Source organism: Camponotus vicinus, unplaced genomic scaffold (assembly GCF_025532165.1).
Source record: "Camponotus vicinus isolate PSW18456_S1 unplaced genomic scaffold, iyCamVici1.0 SCAF_11, whole genome shotgun sequence".
Lineage (NCBI taxonomy): Eukaryota > Metazoa > Arthropoda > Insecta > Hymenoptera > Formicidae > Camponotus > Camponotus vicinus.
The window spans coordinates 15,834,615-15,851,978 of record NW_028141947.1 but is presented as its reverse complement, the minus strand read 5'-3'; the positions used below and the strand labels follow the sequence as shown (position 1 = coordinate 15,851,978).

Below are 17,364 nucleotides of genomic sequence, written 5' to 3'. Positions count from 1 at the left end.
TGTAAAATGTATGTGTACGCGTGCTAAAAATTTAGTACATATATTTAATATATATTATTTACATAATATCCCTCGATATATATACTTCATATATCAATCTAAAATAATGTGCACACGATTTTCTTCTATATCTTTTTTTTACAAGTATAATATGTGCATATTTCATTTTTACTTAACTTTATCGGTGATATAAAAAAAACGCGCAATTAAAATAAATAATAATGATAGAAACTTCAATTTATTATTTCATTAAGATTAGAGTTATGCATTTATTTATACAAAACATTGCACGATTGCCGGCAGAATTTCATTACGATAAAGAAAAAGAAATATTCTTGAAAGAGCAACAAATCGATAGCAGAAAAAAATTCTGTTTTCTGTCGTAGAATCTTTTGTCACAATCAATTATCGTATGCGATTAATTAGTTTATTTTAATTCGGCAATTTCGTATCTGGCGTGTATCAAAATTTGAACATTCGCGCCGGATTCACGTGTGAGATAGTCCAACCTCCCTATTCTTAATTCAGTTCCCTATTTTTAATAATTTCTGTATTCTTAATTTATCTTACTGGACGCGTAAAAATGATATTTCTATTCGTATTATTTGCACTTTTTGCAGTCGAACTCTGCTATCTTCAATGTCTGAAATATACGTTAGTTTCATTTTAAATACGGAATTTTCTACGGGTTGCGAGCAACGTTAATCTCACGCTATTTGAATAATAAATAAGTGTCAAGAATAGAGAGTCCATTCCGTCAGACGTTAAGAATAGAGGAGGAGCGTGTCGACTGTCCTAAATGCGGACAGTTGCGCGCGCATAATGGCGCGTGCAGCAGACGACAGCTGTGACGTGTGACGGCGGGGGGGGGGTGGGAGGGAGGAACACGAAAGCATGGCAAAGCGCTGAAACACGCGTCTCTCTCCCTCTCTCGGTTGTCGCGCGACCGCCCCGTGAAGAGGGTGATCCGGGTATTCGCGACGCGCTCATCGTCGACGACCGCGACGAAGTATCGACGGAGGAATCATCGACCGATCTCGGGCGATCGAGAGGGGGAAGGGGCGGGGATGTCGCAGGACGCAGAGTGCTCGTTCGCCGGCTGCGCGCTTCGCAGTTCGAGTGTACTCGAGGCTTTGAGTGAGTAAACCTTTCTGGTCTTCGCCTTCCTCGTCGCGCGGAAGATTCGCTTCCGGTTCTTCCCGCTCCGCGGAACTAGCCGGGAGGATTACACCGTGAAATCCCATATGTAAAATGCCATATGTAGAGCCACGTGGTACGATGTCACGCTCCACTTGCATTCTGACAATTTTTTTTATATTTTTTTCGCTTATCTGTCATGTTTTTCTCACGTATAAAAAGATGAATAGAATAGATAAGTTATTGCAGTTAAGAGGTTCGATTTCTATCTTTGTCTAGTCTCGTTAATAAAAAGTTGTCATTTATATTTCTAAAAAGAAAAAACTGAGAAAATAGGTGTAAAGTGTTAAAAGATAGATTTTTTTAGTCATTGTTTTTACTGGAACGTCTGCACTTTTCACATAAATTCCATACATGTTGCGTTGAAATTAATATCTCTTAGATATAGAATTTTCTAAGTTAACGATTAGTGATCTCTCGATTATTGCTTTATCGGGATATTCATTAAAAAATGTCGAAATTTAGAGAAATTACGTAATAAATATTCAATACGCAATCGTCTATTTCATCATAGCCAATTGATGTACGCAAGTTCAGAGTTCATTATACTTTGCATCTTACCCCATGTCGCAAAATCAAAATTTTGAAGACGCATCGACAGATGCTTTTATCAAGAAAAATTTACATTTTACACATCTTAATTAAATATCGTTGCAGAATAGAAATATATAAGAATATTCCTCTAGTTTAGTTTACAACATTCCCTTTTTCCTGCGTGTTTTCGTGTCGATGTCGCTGTAATTTTTCCAAATTTTCCTCGAGGAACGTACGCGCTTAATTAATTTTATTTGAAGGAGGATCGCGTGATTTTATCGAGCGCAGCTTTAAATATCCGCGCCACGAGGAGGGCATGCAACGCCATCGTTGCATGCAATTCGCGTTGCACTTTAGTTTGACGTTTCAACCGCTAGGCGGTTGTCATCTCGTACCTGGCTGCGATTATTTAACTAAATAATTGCAAAGTTGTATTAAAAGTCCTACGATGGATCCCGATAATGGTCACCCGCGATAACCGATATTTTTTAATTTATTCTAAAATTCGAATGCCCGAGATCGCGGTTCGGAATCGTCCTGAAAATGTGCATTCACTACTGTAGTGTTTCTCGCTAGTGCTCGTATACGATGCAATTCGTATATAAGGATGAATCGCGGAGATTGCTTATGGGTAGTCTGGTGCTTCCCAGGGAAAACTACGAACGCAGATATGCGGCCTTCTTCGCTTTATATAACGATGTCTCTGTTCAGCATCATAATCCAGTACTCACGTTCTGTTCGAAAACCACGTGCGTACAGGTTTGAAACTACAAAAAAAAAATCGGGTCGGTATTGCTTGTTTGTCATTTAAAGAACGACTGAGGAAGCGAAAATTGACTATCTATTTTGCAAAAAATTACAAAAAATTTTGCTCTCTCCCAACATCTTAACAATAGACGGCGTAGTGAACAGTAGTCGTATTTTCGTGAATTTTGCGAAAACTTGTGTATCGTATTTTTATATATTTGTGAAAAATCATTTTTTATATATTTGAAAGATCATCTTACATATACTTATATAAAGATTTCGCGAGTCGGTTATTTCTGTATCTGACATATGTCCTATTTTTTTCAAAGTATCTATTATTAAGATTCTGACAGATGTAAGTTTTTTAGAAATCTGAGGTTTTTAACGATATTTGCTGCCACGTGGACTAATGGGCGTGCCCTAAACTAACATCGACCGAGGGAACTCGATGAAAGATCCGGCTTATTGTGAGATCCGACAGTGACCGAACAGTAGATTTGAGTTACGAACACGCGATATCTACGCGCGAGAGGAGGGAGGAGGAAAAATTGCAGGGGGGAGAGATGACTCTCGTCGGACGGGTCATCGATTGCCTCGCATTCTATCGAACAGGCGTGCGTGACACGTTCGGTATGAAATAAGACGTTTGTTTTCTCGCGATTCCGAGAACGAAATCTCGTCTCGAGCGAAAGTGAGAGAAACATTCCCGGAGAGCGTCAGCTGATTCATTCACAAAGCGCAACGTCACAAGCGCGGTTCCCGCGCTTTTCGTCGCCAGACTCGGGAAGAAGATCGGGTGACTTATGGAGCAGGAAGATATGAATGGAAATGAGGAGGGAGATGCGAAGAGCGAGCGTGGCACCCCGGAAGGCTCCTTCGACGACTCGAACGCGTCCCTGGAGATGGAGGAGTTGGAGACGAGAAGAAGGACGAGCATTTTCAAGTATTACTCGTACAGGAATGAGGGTGAGTCTCCTAACATAAGTGTAGATAACGATGAATCGGATTTGTATTAATAAACGCTTAGATAGAGTCTATATAAATATTTTTAGGTGCACGAGGGAAGCTTAGCTGATAGTGCGATAGTGTAATTTATCTCGCGGTTATCACGAAAGCGATTTAAGAAATCGATCGCTTGTGCGATCATCAAGATCTTATTTTTCCCGATCAGTCAGCAATATTTAATATCGATAGAGTAAATCAATGTGTAACCGTCTTTCATGGTTTGACTAAATCGACTTGAAGTGGCTGTCATGCGATGATACAGAATCAAAGTCGATTCTATGCATATTATTCTGGACTTTAGACGTATGCTTAGTCCGTAATGATAATTGAATGCGTCAAGATAAGAATGACGATGTAACTTCTCTAAACATGATTAACGTAAAATAATTTCTCTTGTGCACGTTACAATTTTTTTCCTTCGTGACATTTCATATTATATTAATTCTGGGAATGAAAGAACGAATAAATTCGCACATTTTTATGTACTTTACGCTAAAGTTGAATGAAAAAAACACTTTCTTATTCACTGTTCATTAGTATGGTGACTGCCTTCAGTAGAATCGAATACAACAACACTTGACATTCTTATTGCGCAAACATTGAAGAGACCTTTAACCTTTAATATAAGAATAAAAACCGCTTCTTGTTCCTTAAATAATGCAAGATTTCGCAGAGTTATTGCAGTTTTATCGTATTTTTCTTTGATTATATCTGTGCATTTTTTGCGAGAAAAAAAGGTTTGCACGATAAAGAGATCATTCGCAGAGTTATTGCAGTTTTATCGTATTTTTCTTTGATTATATCTGTGCATTTTTTGCGAGAAAAAAAGGTTTACACGATAAAGAGATCTTCGCTTAATTAGAGAAAATGATTTCAAAGGAGATAATTGACCTCCTCTAAAGATTACGTAATCATCGGTACAAAAGTATGTACAGATGCCAATATTTTCATGGTCACAGTCTTAATTCTGCCTCCTGCCAGAAATACAACATGATACAGTACACGTGTCATGTTATTATAGTACACGTAAATATACTAAAGTTTCGATCGAAAGTTCTAAACTAACACTTTTGTGATAAATCACCAAAGAATTATGATGTATTCGAGTTGTCGAAACTTATTTCACGTGTTGCGTTTATCAATTCACTTATGTGCGCGTAGAATATAAATTTGAAAGTTCTATATATGTATATATTATGAATATATTTTTAACGAACATTAGACGTAAAATTAACACATAAAGATATATAAAATTGACTTGACAAATATATAGAAAAAAAAATATATTTTTTACAATTTATATAAGAGAGAATATAAATATTGGATAGAGTTTTTCATAAAATTAATTAAGAATTTATATATATTATGTATGTGAGAGAGTATTATGCCAGAGTTGTTCAAATTTCGCAAAGATACACATATATACACAAAAGACCACACAAGCATATATTTTATCGTTACGAGCGATGTAGAAAATTCTGGGAAGCAATTAATTGATTACGTATACTGTCGAAGGAGCGATATTAAGCCAGTTTATTTATGATATCGTAATGAGCATGATATTTTTTTCGGGTCGTACAAAGGATAAACTTTGCAGCTCAACGGAGATATATAGGGTACTTTCCGATTCACGCATGATGCGCATGAAGTGACAGAAAATGTATAATATGCGTGACATGAACTATGGCTCGGTTTTATCGGAATATTTTATTTGGAATTTTATTTCGAAACCATGAGGCACAAACATACCATTTCTTATTTATTATTGTAATAATACTCCAACTTATGATATACTTTTGAGCAGTACTTAAAGCTGAGATAGCAGCATACAAGATTTAAAAGATCAATTATGGTATTGTATTTATAGTTAAATGACTGTAGTTAATATGCTCTATCTAGATTATCAATTTTTTTAAGAGATAAAGGCGAAATTTTTGATTAAAAAGAAAGAAAAAGATAATATACCATGTGCGTTTTCAACAATTAAATTACCACTGAAAAGAATCAAAAAATTTAATTAAAATCTAAAAATTTAGGAAAGTAGCAACTAGAAAATTGAAATTAAATAGATATTAAAAAGATAGAAATAGAAATTAAAAGATCATTTGGAAAACAGTATTGATATGTTATGATAAAGAATAGAACTGGATTTTATGCAATATCTGATAAATAAAAAAAGTCGACAATAATAATATTTCATGAATTAATAATATTCCATGAATTAATAATATTATAAGAAGAAAGTTAAGTATCGAAAGAGAAGCACGAAAAAAGATTTAAGACAAAAAAAATTAATGTTTTATTCTGATGTTATTTTTAATAATAGAAACGATAAAAACATAAATGACAAAGTTCCGTAGGTTCTGCAATTTTGCATGGGTTAATTTTCTTTCTCTTTTTTAGGATTCTTTGAGATTTTTTTCTGGATAGTTATTTCACGGTTATCTTACGTCGTAAAAGAAACTTGTGACGATGCATCCGATAAATTCTTAATTAATTTTATAAGTCTTTATTAATCAATATCTATATTCTCTCTTTCTCTCTCACATATCTATAATAAATTAAAAAAAAATATGTACATATTTTGAGAAAATATATAAATATTTTGCACATTGCGATGACGCACGTGCTCTCCATCAATCAATCAATCGCGCGGGCGCGCGTTGTTTTTGTACGAAATGACGTCACGGTTCTCGCCATGTGGCCGGCTTTCTTCATTCAAGACGAGCCGTGCTTACGCATCTTATTGTTAGCCATGTGACAGCTTTGCGCGTTATAAGTCAAAGTGATGACGTGGGAGAAAAATATACAGGGGTGAGCTAGAAGGGTGAAAATAATTATTTATCGATCCGCGAAGATGTATTTAAGCAAAGATGAAAAAAACGACGTGGAAGAATCGTTGTATTTCTAGTCTGATTGTGAGAATCGAACACATCCCTGGCGAAAATAAATATCGGAGCGTAAGTCGAATGTAAAGAAAGAGTAACACAAGTGTAAACAAAGCTTCTAGGAGGCATAAATTGAAACAACGAAACGTAAACGAGTATTAACGCTTCGTTTACGTTTACATCCGCGATCGAATCGATACGGATACAATCGCGATCGAAGATAGCTGTTAATGTTCGCCGTACATTTTAACGACATGGAAATTTCCTTATCGATATAGGAAAACCAGAAACACGCTGTCTTGCTTAACGATAACGAATCCAATTGAAAAAAAGACGAAAGAATCTTGCAGCGACAACAATGTAAGCTTATAATACTGAATGCATAAATACAAGGTCGCTTATGATTTACGTAAATTCCTTGTAACCAGTTTTATGTAACTGTACAGGATAATAAAGAGCATATGTTTCTTCTAAGTTTCTAGTAACTTTTAAGTTTTATCTTAAAATTACGTGTAATAGTTAGCAAATTTATTTTTCTTTTTTTTAATATTATTAGTGGATTAGTGGATTCTACTCAAGCATTTTTATTTAAGAGAATTTTCTCTCTTTTTCAGACACGATGCCGAATTCAATAAAAAAAATAGGACCGCTTGTTGGCGCAATTGATGTCGGCACGCGGACTGTCCGTTTTGTGGTAAGAGAGTGCTTATCATAAAGTACAGCTCCTCAATATAACGTTATCAGTTATTATAATTTTCCACGTTATCAGTTATTATAATTTTCCACGGTTTTATATATTTACTCAAGTTTAGAGTTCAAGTGAGAATTTCAAAGCAAAAATATCGTGGCTTTCAGCATAATAATCATATTGAAAAGCCGCTATATTACTGATATAATAAAGAGACTGGATATCAGAATTCTGACGTTTAAATTTAGAATTTAATAAGTTTAATTTTTTTAAATTTGTTTTTAAAATAATTATTTTTTAGATATATAATTTATTAAATATTTCAGAATTATTTCTGAAAATTATAGGACATGTATAAATATTTTATCGTTTTTTTTAAATAATTTTTTTTAATTGAGAATAATTTTATGAAAGGAATTATATTTCTGTAGGTATTTAATGCGAAGCATGTTGTGGAGGTTGCATCTCATCAAATAGACATTGAATATATCAGTTTACAAGAGGGATGGGTGGAGCAGGATCCCAAAAATATCCTTATGGCGGTGAAAACTTGCGTTGACAATGTAAATCAAAAATTGAATATTCTGGGCATAAAGATTGATGAAATCGTCACAGTGGGCATCACCAACCAGAGGGAGACTACAGTAATATGGGACGCGATTACCGGGGAACCGCTTTATAACGCTATATGTAGGTGTTTTTTTGCGCTTCGTTATAATAATTTAGCTACGAAAGAACATTATCTCTGTCCTAAGAAAAGATTTTAAAAGTCTTATATATTAGACATGTTGTCTTTTAAGAAAAAAAGTAATTCGAGAAAAAAATATATAGAAAGATTAATTTTTTCATTTCAAAGATCTTTGAAAAAAAAATAATCCGTAAAGATTCTACCAGGAAATGTTTGATTTCAGTGTGGTCCGACATCAGAACGGATGCGATCGTGGACCAGATCATAGCAAAGTTTCCGGATCAGAGCAAGAATCATTTGAAACCTCTGTGCGGTCTGCCTGTCAGTCCCTATTTTTCTGCTTTGAAAATTCGCTGGTTGAAAGACAATCTGCCGAGTGTAAGAAAGGCAATTCGTGAGAGGCGATGCAAAGTGGGAACTATGGACACTTGGATTGTTTGGGTATGTGACGAAGAGATATTATAGCGACATGTTAGTAGAAATTAGCGGATATGATTCGAATCGAGCTTATTTAATTATTGTATTAACATCTGCTAATGTTTGACATTAAAATAAAATTATCATTAATATCAAGTAATAATTGAATTATACTGTGTATTATAAATGTCATTATTTAACATTCGAGATATCGTAAACAAATTCTTCAGTATCTTGCATTATTAATAATCTTATTCTTTAATATCTGACTGAAGAAACTAAAATCTTATGGCGAAAAAATTGCAGCGAAATTAATGTTAGAATTTGTTGTAGAACTTAACGGGAGGGATAGACGGTGGACTTTATATCACCGATGTAACGAATGCATCGAGAACCATGTTGATGAATATAGAGACGCTCTCTTGGGATCCCATGTTATGCAGATATTTCAACATTCCTATGCAAATGTTGCCAGAGATCAGGAGCAGCTCCGAAATATACGGCAAAATTTCGATTCCCCCTCTATCTGGTATTCCCATATCCGGTGTATGTAAAATTTTACGATAAAAATTATGTAGAGATAGGGAGAGAATACGCGTTTTTCTATTATCATTTTCTGTTTCTGTCAGATTCTAGGAAACCAACAAGCAGCTTTGGTAGGACAAAATTGCCTGAAGAAAGGACAGGCCAAAAACACGTACAGAAGCGGTTGCTTCCTGCTGTGTAATACGGGTCATACCGTATGTAATATCAAAATATTCATATATATATATAAAAGATTAAAAAGACTTTATTAGACCAAACATGCTTCTAATAAAATTAAAATGTTCATCTATCATATTATTTTTTCAATATTTTTTTCCAGAGAGTATACTCATCTCATGGATTGATTACGACAGTTGCATATCAGTTAGGTCCGAAGAGCCCACCTGTCTACGCATTGGAAGGTTCGATCGCGGTTGCAGGTGCAGCTATTAAATGGCTGCGAGACAACATGAAGCTCATAAAAGATGTTCATGAAAGCGAACACTTGGCTCAAAGCGTATTTAATACGGGGGATGTCTACTTTGTACCCGCCTTCACGGGATTATATGCGCCTTACTGGAGAAAGGATGCAAGGGGGTAGGCAAAAATTATTCAAATTATTTCCTGCGTTTTTTTCTCTTTTATTCCCTTTGTAAATATATAAATATAGAAACTGAAATATTAAATTTGGACTTCTTAAAAATATATTTAATAATATTGCTTATATATATAATGATATATTTAAAGTATCTTGTTTATTCAAAGGATTTTAATCCTGGATGAATTAGTAAAATATATGTTTATATGCGTGTTTGAGAGAAATGCAATTTTTTCTTTCAGAATAATTTGTGGGCTTACAGCATTTACTACAAAACAACACATAATCAGAGCATCACTTGAAGCGGTCTGTTTTCAAACTAGAGATATCCTCGAGGCAATGAACAAGGATTGCGGATTTCCATTAACGAAGTTAAATACGGATGGGAAAATGTCGACCAATAATCTTCTTATGCAACTGCAGGCCGACTTGTGTGGTACACCAGTATGTAAGTATATTGGTTGTAGACGGATAACAGGACGTATAACAGGATTTATGAGCGAAATGACACATTTATATACATAATAGTATCCTATTTTTATGATCCTTTTTTATGTTTCTGGCTATTATTAATTGTATTTATATTTTAACGTATGTGTGCAGTCAGGTCAACTATGCCTGACATGACAGCTCTAGGCGTAGCGATGGCTGCAGGACACGCTGAAGGGATAGATGTGTGGAATCTGGAAGGTGAGGAAGTGGAAACAGTGCCATCCGATACTTTCTTGCCGACCACCACGTTGGAAGGTATAAAAATTTTCGAACTAAGGAATTTAAATATTTTTCTAAATATATAATTATATGCTTTATACATATATAATATTCTATATTTTTATAAAAAACAATATTATTTAAGATACATTTTTTTTATAGAGAAGGACGCTAGATATAAAAAATGGAAAATGGCAGTGGAAAGAAGCTTAGGTTGGGCAACAGTAAAGAAGTCTAACGAAATGACAGGTAAATGTAAAATTTTTGTACAAGCGAGAGAGATGTCTGATATAATTAAAGCTGCTAAGTCTATTAATAATTACATTAATAAATAAGATCTTTAATAAAAAGTCAGATGTAATTATAGTAACAAACGTTTACAAAATAACTTTTTGAGCGAGGATGTTAAATTTAAATCTTTGAATAAATATCAAAGTAAATTAAAGATGACATGATTAATATAAAATAATAAAAAAAATGTACACAATTATTTTTCCTCAAATCTTTCTAATATTGTTTAATCTTACATAGTTATATCTCGATATTTAGATATAAATATATAGTTATAAATTATTCTCTGATGATATTTGTCCATGATAAGAAATATAATTGCTCTTATTGTTTCTCGTTTCTTTTCACGTAAATTGTACAATTATATATGCAATATGTAATATTTTCAATTGAATGTTTCAGATGAAAGGTACTGCATACTAGCATCCATTCCTGCAAGCTGTTTTATATTATCAAGTTTCATTTTGTTACGATTAAGTAATTATATAGCGAATCGGTGACAGCAAATTAACATTATCGAAACACAAGTTACCCTAGCTGGCAGGTAGCCCGATTCCAGAAGAAAGTTTAGTAAAATGAAAAACTTTTAAAACTTGCTCAACTGAGGCAGCATGTAAGTGATGTGTATGTTGATGAGTATTACATTATGAAATGATTAGAGATCAAATTGCTGAATTAGAGATGCGTTTCATAGATTTTAGTGCGTTTTATCGATGCACTATATTCGATAATCAAAAAAAGGTGTATCCAGTATTCTGGTTTCCGAGCTTGCAAGTCTTAATAATAAGTTTAGCGATGCAGTCAATAAAAAACTGTTTCGTTATAATGCTCATCTATCTCAATATATAATTTCATCTTATAATCATTATAATATACATCCAGCTTGATATAGAATTCCATTTTTCCTTTAAAATAATAATATCACAGATTACAGAGTCTACAGAATATTACATTAGTTCATTAAGTTACTTGCACATAATCTCATATATTACTTTTTATTATTTATTGTAGAAAAACTCATTTGTATAAAATTTTAAATTATATGTATTAAATTAATAATATGTATTTAAATTATATTATATGTATCATAATAAAGATACCTCTTGTTTCACTCATAATTTTTTGTTGATGCGAATTTTACATTTTATTCATGCAGTGTAATAGCTGCAATATACATTCTCAGTATTAATGTATAAGTCGTGTTAATTGTAAAATTCGCTCACTAATAAAGCTGATACCACTTCTCGATACTTGATGTAGAGAAACTCATTATGTTAAATGATTTAAAGAAAATAATACTTCTTTTATCTAAAATAAAGATAAAACTAGAGATGGAGATAATATATTGACTTTGATAATTTAAATAAAGAGAGGAAGAAGTAATGATTTCAATTAAATGATTATTTAGATACTATATGAATAAAGAGGAAGAAAATATATTGGTATATTAAATAGAAGACAGCAAGCTTATAGTGTATTAAAGATATCTGCAATTGCCTGCATCTGTTGATGTCTCATAAGTGAAAAATATTGACTAAAACAAAATTAATTCAAGATAAATTGTAATAACTTTTTTTTAAACGATTTATTAAGTTGCTGAAGAATATTATCTAGCAAAGTATATTTTTCTAACGAATGCAAATTTGAAATTAAGAAATCCCACACACATACGCATAAATAAATTAAAGAAAAAAACGCGGAATACAATTAAAGAGTAAAATAGTCCGACAAATAGTTTTGGGACAAGCTTGACGTTTGAATCGCGCGCCAAGGCGCGCAGCGCCTCGCCGCGGCGGCTGCGCGAAGTAGGCGAGCGAGCAGCCCGCCGCCGCGCGCTCTGGCTCTGGCTCGCGCTCGGTCCCGCTCGCACGGTCCGCGTCAGTGTCAGTATCATCGATAGTCGCCGCGAGTCGTGGAGCATCCGGCTTGTGGGGGACCCCGTCGTCGTCGTCGTCGTCGCCGCCGTCGCGTCTCTGGCCGTGTGTATGTATGTATGTATGTACATGTGTGTGTGTGCGTGCGCGCGTGGCCAAGTGAGATAAATTAGGATGCGGTATCGCGCGAGGTTCCGGTGCTACGTCCCGTGCCCGCGGCTTCGCGGTGACGTTGTTGTCGTGGCCACGGCCGCGTCCCGCTGAGATATGCTCGACGGCGATCTTGGGCGATCCGTCGTACATTCCGAGTGACGTATGTGTGCGCGTGTGTGCACGGGTTAACCTCAAGTATAACAACGAGGGTGTGAAGTAAAAAGAAAAAAAGAAGAGAAGGAAAGAGAGGAAGAAGCGAGGAACCGGTGCATGTGTGCGTGAGGGTGCGTGTGTGTGTGCGCGCGCGCTGGCAAAGAGAGAACGAGGAAGAGACATTACGCACGCACGCACGCACGCACGTACGGTACGGTACGTCCGTGCATACGTCCGTTCGTCCGTCCGTCCGTCAAGATGTCGTCATCCGGACACAGCAGCCGCGCTCGCGCCGTCCACTCCGTCGGCTCGATCTTCCAGAAGCTGCACGGCCGCTTCGCGGACGCGATGACGCCGCCTAAGCTGTCGACCGACAAGCGTACCCTGGACAAGACCTGGAAGCTGATGGACAAGGTGGTGAAGCTCTGCCAGCACCAGCGCATGAACCTCAAGAACTCGCCGCCGTTCATCCTCGACATCCTGCCGGACACGTATCAGCGGCTGCGGCTCATCTACAGCAAGTACGAGGACCGGATGCAGGTCCTGCACAGCAACGAGCACTTTTGCGTCTTCATCAACAACCTCATGCGTAAGTGCAAGCAGGCGATCAAGCTGTTCAAGGAGGGCAAGGAGAAGATGTTCGACGAGACGTCCCACTATCGTCGTAACCTCACCAAGCTCAGCCTAGTCTTCAGCCACATGCTGTCCGAGCTCAAGGCGATATTCCCCAACGGGGTGTTTGCCGGCGATCAGTTTCGCATCACCAAGGCGGACGCGGCCGAATTTTGGAGGGAGCGCTTCGGGAACAGGTACGTTTCGCCCTTTACCTTTCCTCTTCGTCGTTTGATCGCGCGAAGGATCCTTGCGACCGAGGGGTAAACCGCTGATCAAAATTATGTACACTAATGCCTACTAATGCCCAATTTCTGGGCATTACTGCTAAATTTTTAAAATTTAATAATTTAAATTTTAATAAATTTAAAATTATTATTTGGAAGAAAAGACTTAATAATACTTTAATAACGTCCATAATACGCATTAATACTTCAATAAAACCTAATAATGCCCAAGTAATGCCCAAGCAATGCCCAGTAATGCCTCAAATCTGTACACCGCAATGCCCTCAGCGGTTTACCCCTCACTCGCGACTTTACGCTTATCTCGAAATCCGAGAATCGTCTCCGGGAATCGCGGGATCATTGCACGAGAAATGCTCCCATTGAGAAGTAGCGGATTCCTCGTCCGTTCGTCTCGTAAAATGCTCGTGTTCTCGTCTCCGCGGAATTCGAGATTACGTTAGACTTCTAGTCACATTCGAAAGAAATTTATACGTTTATTGTACGCAAACTGATGTGCAGCAGACAATAATCGCTACTGTCAGTTAACGATGAATGGATACTGTGACGTTAGCGTTTTAATATATTTAATCTGAATGATAAAGACGTGCAAAAGTCACAGAGGAGAATTGAGGGAAATATACATATGTACACATTTAGAGTAATATAGTCAGATATAACAGCAGTTTTTAAAATGATAGATATACAGGGTGTTTCTTAATAAGTGCGAAAAATTTTAAGAGATGATTCTTTGTCGAAAATTAAGGGGGGTTTTTCATATAAACATTAAAAAGTTTATATGAATTCTAATAAAAAATTTTATATGAATTCTAATAAAAAATTAAATAGAGGTTGCTAGTTTCATTCCCTTATAACAATACGAGAGGCTGAAAAAAATATTAATTAATAACCTTTTTACTAGTAGAAAATATCCACTTAATTTCATTTCTTTAACTTGTTCCAAATTTGAGAAAAAAATTAAAACCTAATTCTTATCCCCATTTTTGGAGGAATGTAACTCCACAGAGAAGCATGTAGGAGTATATGTTAAATAATGTTTATATGAAAAATCCCCCTTAATTTTCGACAAAGAATTTTCTAATATTTTTTACACTTATTAAGAAACACCTTGTATTTATTGTACGCAAACTGATGTACAGTAGGCGCTAATAATGCCTTAACATATGAAATTGGTCGCATTCGAGACTAATAATAACTAATAATAACTAGTTATTATTAATCCCAAATGCGACCAATTTCATATGTTAAGGCATTATTGGCGCCTACTGTACAGTAGACAATAACCGTTACTGTCAATTAATGATGATGAATGGATACTGTCAGTGTAGTCGGAATAAAAGACAGATACTATGACGTTAGCGTTTTAATATAATATAATATTTAATCTAAAATATATTTATATAATATAATATTTAATTTAATATTAATATAATATTTAATCTGAATGATAAAGATATAAAAACGTGCAAAAGTTACAAAGGAGAATTGAGAGGAATATATGTACTTATTTAAAGCAATATATAGTTAGATATAATAGCAGTTTTTAAAATAACAGATATAGAAAGAATTGAGCATAGATTATGCGCGATATGTCGAATTGTGACAATTCGGAAAAAGGAAAGCGAGAAAAATCGAAAGATGAAGAAGGAATGAAAGGGAAGGGAGGGAATTGAAATATCTTACTGCAGAAAATATGAGAGGAGCTTTGGAATTTTTGATATGTGAATTTTCGAACACGATGCTTCGGAATCTCAAAATTCTCGAAGATTATTAAAGGTGGAAAATGACATTTCTATCATGACGTTTCACCGATATTGTCAATTTTCGTATAATGTTTAATTGCTTCGAGCTTACATTTTTATAGTCGAGGTTTTAAGGAATTTATTTCGCGACAAGTTTTGAAATATAAAGTGCAAAAATTTTACAATTCCCAAACGAATTATTGAGGTTGAACGAATGATAACTTTTTTCACGAATGTATTTTTGTATAATATTCATATTCTTTGGATTTTGCGAAGCTACTTGTGTTATGAAAGTTGAAGGAGTTCGTTTATTGAAAAGTTTCGCAGTCTCAGAATCTCGGAATTGGAAGATCGCTCTATTTGAAGAATGATACCTTTTTATTTTCCACAAAAACACCGTCAACTTTCGCGCGATGTTTGGCTCTTAGGGTCGACGAGTCTTCCATTACGTTTCATTCATCGTTTATCGAACTGTAAGAAAAGTCCGTCGGCTTTCGCAGCAACTTTGTAGTTACCAAGCTACGAGAATTCCACGGTAGCTGCTCAATATTTCTTACAAGCGTTGCGAATTTTCGGATTCTATTCGCGCCGATATTGTCTTCGAAACTTTATCATACGCGTCAAAGTTCGATGAAGGTTCATCGACTTGTATGAAAGTTTCGGAGACTAAGATTTAAAGTTCTTCGAGAATTATTGCGACAATAATAGTCAGTCTTGACGCTTTTGTCTAACTTTTCTAAGGTCAAAGCATAGTCTTAATGAACTTAATATACATATGATATAAATTCAAATTAATTTTTTATATTCTTTTTTTTTTCTGATCTGTTCTACCTTACATTTTTAATCGTACGCTTTATTGCAACAAATTTATTAATGCGATGATGAAGGCGATGATGAAATTTTTCGCGATAAACCGGTGGTCTCTTGCATCTCGCGCCAAGTAAACAAGTAAATTCTCCGATGAAATATTAGAGGAAAGATACTTCAAAACCGACATAAATCTTTTAAATTAATGTACCTCTATTTTGTGCATTTATTAAATGCTGCACTTTATCAGAACCGATGTAAATTTGATCCGTTTAGTAGGTTTATTTAATGGAAGCTCATAATATTCTCTGTACATTCATTATTCGTTTATTTGCTAAATTAGCTTGTTATCAAGAGTTCTTCAATATATTTTCCCGCAACAATTTTTTCAATGTGAATTATGTGATTTAAATGGTGCAATGATAATAGAATATTTTTAAAAAAATATTAGATTATTCTACGTGGATTAAATCCACTGCATTTATTTTTATCTTTTTTTTACCATATTTGATTTTTACCATATTTCTGTAGCTTTTCAGCAAATATGTCAGTTGTAGGGATGAATCGCTTTTAAAAAATATTCTATTTGTTCGAAAGTTTGAAACCAATAAAACCATTAAAATAACCAAAATTCAAACACGATCTGACAGCGAGAAATTTCTAATAAATATATCTGCGTGAATATAAACTTTTATTTTAAACTTCAGCTACGTAGGAGGAGAGCGAGGGACTAGAAACAACGTGATACGCCAATTTTGATGCTTTCCTTTATTACGCGCTCGTTTATCACGATTTCTTTCTCCCTACTTCAACTTTTGTTTTTTCCCTGTATTTTCGACACGATTCACAGGATACTTGTCCGCCCACGTGCGAACCTCTAGGTGCCCTTCGGTTGAATGTGCGTAAAAACAAATAATAAAAGATGCGCGAGTACAGTTCGCACGTGCACGCACCTAACCTAAAATCGTGCGCATGATGCGGCGAGGGGGAGGGGCAGAGCGCGGTCGAGGGGAGGAGAGAGAGAGAGGAGACCAATGGAGGAACAGAGAGCCGCGCTTTGACGCGCGAGCGAGCGAGACAACACCGGACGTCTATCGTTGATATTGACATTATTATCGTGCACCGAAAAGCGGGACACGTCGACTCGTGTGCACACGAGTCGTGGACTCTCTATAGAGAATGCGTTTTATCGACCGGAAGCCGCGCGCGACGCGTTCTCGCCTGCACGTGCGACGCGCAAGGTGATGTCATATCGAGAATTCGCGCCAGAAGGAACAACGAAGAATTTATTTGAAAGATCCCTCGAATATTTTTGATTTTTTCCTTCTTTATTTTCGAAAAAAGTCGCGCCATGTTATCACTAGGCGCTTAGAATGAAGTAGAATATCCTCCATACACAGAAAAAAAGGATATTCTTGTGTTGAAAATATTTTTAGTTTTAACATGGAAATCTTGAAATGAGATTATATTGCGTTAATTAAAGAAAAAT

At 35.5% G+C, this 17,364-nt stretch overlaps 2 protein-coding genes across 8 annotated transcripts in view; both read left to right on the top strand.

Moving 5' to 3' along the window:
- Window positions 1–887: 887 nt before the first annotated feature.
- On the top strand, window positions 888–11,420 carry LOC145961486 (glycerol kinase 3). 4 transcript variants are annotated; one of them, XM_083081708.1, is made up of 12 exons: window positions 888–1,137; window positions 2,847–3,444; window positions 6,965–7,065; window positions 7,491–7,749; window positions 7,971–8,188; window positions 8,498–8,710; window positions 8,794–8,904; window positions 9,030–9,286; window positions 9,530–9,735; window positions 9,891–10,034; window positions 10,161–10,247; window positions 10,692–11,420. In XM_083081708.1, the coding sequence occupies exons 2-12, from the start codon at window positions 3,282–3,284 to the stop codon at window positions 10,787–10,789; spliced, it is 1,857 nt and encodes a 618-aa protein (XP_082937834.1). In that variant the 5' UTR covers window positions 888–1,137; window positions 2,847–3,281; the 3' UTR covers window positions 10,790–11,420. The 4 variants fall into 4 exon arrangements, with proteins under 4 accessions (XP_082937834.1, XP_082937836.1, XP_082937837.1 ...); XM_083081710.1 differs by having other exon boundaries at window positions 2,832–3,444; XM_083081711.1 differs by having other exon boundaries at window positions 6,986–7,065; window positions 10,692–11,419.
- Window positions 11,421–12,158: 738 nt separating this feature from the next.
- Cbl (E3 ubiquitin-protein ligase CBL) overlaps window positions 12,159–17,364 on the top strand; it is a 33,558-nt gene continuing 28,352 nt past the window's right edge. For 2 of the 4 annotated variants that reach the window (XR_014435789.1, XM_083082788.1), the window contains exon 1: window positions 12,159–13,278. Coding sequence is in view for 3 of the 4 variants with exons in the window: in XM_083082788.1 (XP_082938914.1) it covers window positions 12,728–13,278 (551 nt within the window). In the remaining variant the exon portion in view is untranslated. The remainder of the gene's footprint in view (window positions 13,279–17,364) is intronic. The other 2 variants (XM_083082789.1, XM_083082790.1) reach the window with 2 other exon arrangements.